Below are 4354 nucleotides of genomic sequence, written 5' to 3'. Positions count from 1 at the left end.
AGTTTTTAAAAAACACGATAAAAAAATTAACTTCGTGACATAAATTTTTTAATTAAATAGGTTTTATAAGAGAATGCTTTTAAAACATTCGTTGATGTAAAAACCTTTTAAAGGAAAAACAATTATATTAGTAAATGATTTTAAAGCACTCTCTTATAAAACCTATTTGATTAGAAAATTTATATGTCACGAAGTTAATTTTTTAGCGTGTATTTAAAAAACCAATAGTTGTGCGGACATAGATGGAAACATAAATAAACTTGAATGTTCTCAAACATTAAAACATCAAAATTTTTTATATTTTATTTTATGATCACTTCCGTTACCGCAGAAAATTACAGCATTGCTCATTCGTTTACAAAATTAAAATAAAAAATGAAAAGGAGCGGCCTGAGCGGTTGGGACAAAATGCAAAAAAAGAAGAAGAATGAGATTCAATTAAATGAATTATTGAACAAAAATAAAAAAATGACTGAGTTTTGTAATACTGCAAGTAGTGTCTCGGTATCAGCTACAGCGAGAGCGAGTTCAAATTCACTAACTATGTCAATAATGTCAGCACCAGTTCCAGGTAGTGCTAATAGTGTCCCTGCCGACTCAGCTACAGCGAGTTCAAACTCATTTATGTCAGCACCAGTTCCAGATAGTTCAGCGAGTTCAAACTCATTTATGTCAGCACCAGTTCCAGGTAATTCTCTGTTTGACCTTTGCCAAATTGTCACCGCCCAATGATCTATATCCTGGAAAACATGAAAAAACATTTACATGATAAAACAACAATACAATACCTTAAAAATTTGTCAGTGCACAGTAATAAACATTGATTTAAAGAATGAATTTTTGTGTATTTGAAATATTGTTTATTTTTATTTTTTTAATTTTTTCATTTAAATACCAATATTATTGGTATTTTCTTCCTTTATTGGAGGTGAACACATTATCAATTTGATACACGTACTCCACTGTCTCAATAGTAAATATACCTACAGCTCAGCAGTTGCTTTCTTAAGTCATGATTCAAGACCTTTTGTTAGTTTACATATATATGGGTGTCTGGGCCAAAGGGGTGTAGCTGTACCTAACCAGTTGGTAAAAAATTATAAAAAAAATGCTCTAAAACATACCTAGATTGTGTCCTTTTATTAGCAAGACTGAAAAAAAAAATTCTGGGAGGCAGCTGCCCCCATGACCCTCCTACTTGGGGGGTCTGGGGCCCCCAAACCCCCCCGGCTGGGGGCCTCCGGCCCACTGACCCCCTGGTTTAGCCTCGCTAACGCTCGGCATTTTTACCTTACTGCCACATTAGGCCCTCCTATACTTACAGCCCCAGGCCTAAAAATGTCCTAATCCGGCCCTGCACATTAGTATAGTTCAATTTTTTACCTTTACCAATTTGGAAGTATCTCCACATTATCATCTGATCAGAGAAAAATTGAAAAGAAATGATAACTGTTTATGTTGGGAATCAAATTTGTTCCTGATAAAGTAGAAGCTTTAGAGTCTATTGTAATTAAAGCGACACCAGCATTTTGAACTCGATTGCCATTATGAAGAGCCTCATAAATATCTTCTGCAATCAACAAATCGTTTCCAGCATCAATAAAATCCTTACGACATATTTTGCTCCAGCTGACTCTCCGTCACATTGATCTTTTCCACATGATAGCTTATTGTAATCATACCTTTTAAGGAAGAATTGTTTTGCTTTGCAAACATTGTAAAGGACTTTTAAGTAGAAGTTTCCATGATAAGATGATGCATTATCTGACTTAGCATAAAGGTTTTTTAAACAAGAAAAATCATTTCTAACTTTGGCCAAAACAACATCAGCCAGACAGAGTACATCAACAAGGCTTTGCTGACACCTATAGACAGCATTGAAATAGACTTTTTTTTTTTTCATTTGACCATTTTCATGGAAGAAAAAGACATCAACATGTAGAGTCATTCCTTTTTTTCAAAAATAATCCTTCTGGTTTTTACGGAATTTAGCTGGCAAAATTTTCTGACTAAAATCTTTCAGCCAAAAACCAGTTTTCTTATCAAGTTGCTCAAAAGCCATTATCACTTTTCAGAAATAGCAATCAAAGTTTGAAACCCATCTATGCCAGCTGCCGTGACATCAGCAAGAACAGCCAAAGCTTTCCTTTGAGAAGGTTTTATTCCACAAAGAATTCTTCATAAAGAAGTATTTGACATAGGGAAGTAATTAGTTTCTTTCCAAATATCTTTACAAAATGTGATTGTATGGTTAAACTTCATCATTAGAATGGCATTAGCAAGTTTGTGTTCCTCTCCATTATCAAACTTTATTTTATATACACCATAAGCTACATCTTGCCGCAAACCTAGAAAAAACATAAATTCTAAAAAATGTTCTGCTCTTTCCTGTGACATTCTTCATATGTTTACCTTTTCCTTTTTTGGCATGGAAAATCCTCTGCTTTGTTTTGCAACTTGCGTGCTTTTTAATTTGATATTTTTTGCAATCAAAAGTTTTCATGAATGTTTCTTTAGTGTACTTGTTAAGGTTAATAACTGAAAGCAAAAGAATTTGTCCTAAATAATTGCTTTCTTGAAACATCTTAACTGATACAAGAAGGTCTTCTGAAACCAGCTGTGTTAAACCATCTTCATCCTCATTGTGTAACACTTGAAAAATTAGTGCTTCTGTTTGACCAGGTGCTAATGCTTCAGCAAATATCTTCTCGAGCTGCATTTTAAATTTTTCAAATTTCTTCTTAACTATCTGATTAGTTCCTGGGTTAAATCGTCTATTCGCTTTTATTTTATCTGAAAGAACTGCGGACTTGCTCCAAATGCTTCACACAAAGAGCTAGCTGCTTTTTTTGATTCTTCGATAGTTTCATTTGAAATGATTGTTTTATCTAGAAAATATATGTTATCAGCAGGAAAGTAAGACTTTATTGGTGTTGGAGCTGGTTCTAAAATAACAATATTGTTATCAGTAGAAATAATTTTTAGGTGGCTGAAGCAAAATACGGCTCCAAAAGGAAGTGGTGAATTCTTTTCATTATAAGCAGCAAGGGTGTTCAAAGGGATGGATCTAATTTTTGGTGCTTTTTTACCGATTTGAAATTCATGTCTTGAGTATTGACGACTGTTTGGCTGCTTCTACCCAATACCTATAGAAAAACGATGGTACGCTCATAATGAGTCATAGCATGAAAGATAAACTTATAATCGGCTTTCAATCAGGATTTTTTCATTTCACTGGTTTGTCGCATGTAGCTATAAAACTGTAATGTTAGATTTTTCACCGATGGAGTTGGAAATCATGTTTCTTTTAATAAAAAAGCAAAAAATATTATTATATTATTCATACCTTTTTATCGTGTAATTGATTACTTATGTCAGCAGTCAATTCATTACCTTGAAAGATTCCATCTTTGTTCCAAAGCCTAAATGGACCACAAGAGTCCTCTCTCTGTTACAATATATGCATTTCTCATTAGGTTTGACTTTATTATTGCTCTCTGACATATTTTGTTTATTGATTATTATTTGTTGACTAAAATTAAACAAATGCAGTTTTTACTAACAAATTTCAATTCTTCTACTGAAAACTGCTAAAAGAAATTTACGTTATGTAACTAAAGTAAAGCATGATATGTAACACAAATATCACACCAAGTCGGCAATCATTTTGTCCCCGCAGTATTATCAGTTCCATCAACAAATGTAATAATAAAATGTTCTATCTAATATATAAAGTAAATACAAATATATATGTATATATATATATATATATATATATATATATATATATATATATATATATATATATACGCACACACAATGTTCTACCTGATATAGTATATTATATTATATTAGATAGAACATTGTACTTATTTTTATACAATTTTTATTTGTATTTATTTTAAGCGCTGTATGTATTTTTTTCAAGTGCTCTTGTACAGTTCCGTTATGAAAAAGTATTATATTAAAATTTTTAATTGCAGTACTAATTATTGAGGCTGTAAAGTAGCCGTTGCTAAGCATATCTATACCGTTGCTAGGGTATTTTTTATTAAAAAAATCTGTAGGCTTTTTATCACCCGAGCACATGGATTTTATTTCAGATATTAGAAGATGCATGTTTAAGGAAACTAAATAACTTATACTGTTCATGGCAGACCTAAGGCCACGGTTGTTATGGGTAATCTATCAAAGCGCGTTGAACGCAAAAAGTGATTTTTGGCAGGTTACTCCTTCCCAGGTCCTTGCATGCACATGATTTTTGTTCCATAAAATCAATGTATGTCTTAGTGTCATTCAAAAACATCTAAGAAAACTACGTGTAAGTATTGGTCTGAAGAGATATTAGAGCTCA

At 32.4% G+C, this 4354-nt stretch overlaps 1 protein-coding gene across 1 annotated transcript; it reads right to left on the bottom strand.

Moving 5' to 3' along the window:
• Positions 1 to 433: 433 nt before the first annotated feature.
• On the bottom strand, positions 434 to 3528 carry LOC136075566 (uncharacterized). The gene is made up of 2 exons (XM_065789084.1): positions 3394 to 3528; positions 434 to 740 (listed from the first exon to the last, which is right to left on the bottom strand). The coding sequence occupies exons 1-2, from the start codon at positions 3502 to 3504 to the stop codon at positions 435 to 437; spliced, it is 417 nt and encodes a 138-aa protein (XP_065645156.1). The 5' UTR covers positions 3505 to 3528; the 3' UTR covers position 434.
• Between the last annotated feature and the right edge of the window lie 826 nt (positions 3529 to 4354).

Source organism: Hydra vulgaris, chromosome 01 (assembly GCF_038396675.1).
Source record: "Hydra vulgaris chromosome 01, alternate assembly HydraT2T_AEP".
In the NCBI taxonomy this organism is placed as follows: domain Eukaryota; kingdom Metazoa; phylum Cnidaria; class Hydrozoa; order Anthoathecata; family Hydridae; genus Hydra; species Hydra vulgaris.
This window is presented reverse-complemented; position numbering and strand designations above follow the sequence as displayed.

Bases quoted from the DNA above. Each gene is read 5' to 3' on its own strand.
- LOC136075566 (XM_065789084.1), bottom strand. From the start codon at position 3,504: ATGTCAGAGAGCAATAATAAAGTCAAACCTAATGAGAAATGCATATAT. The intron at 741-3,393 runs GTAATGAATTGA...CATGTTTTCCAG, and splicing joins CAAAGATGGAATCTTTCAAG to GATATAGATCATTGGGCGGT.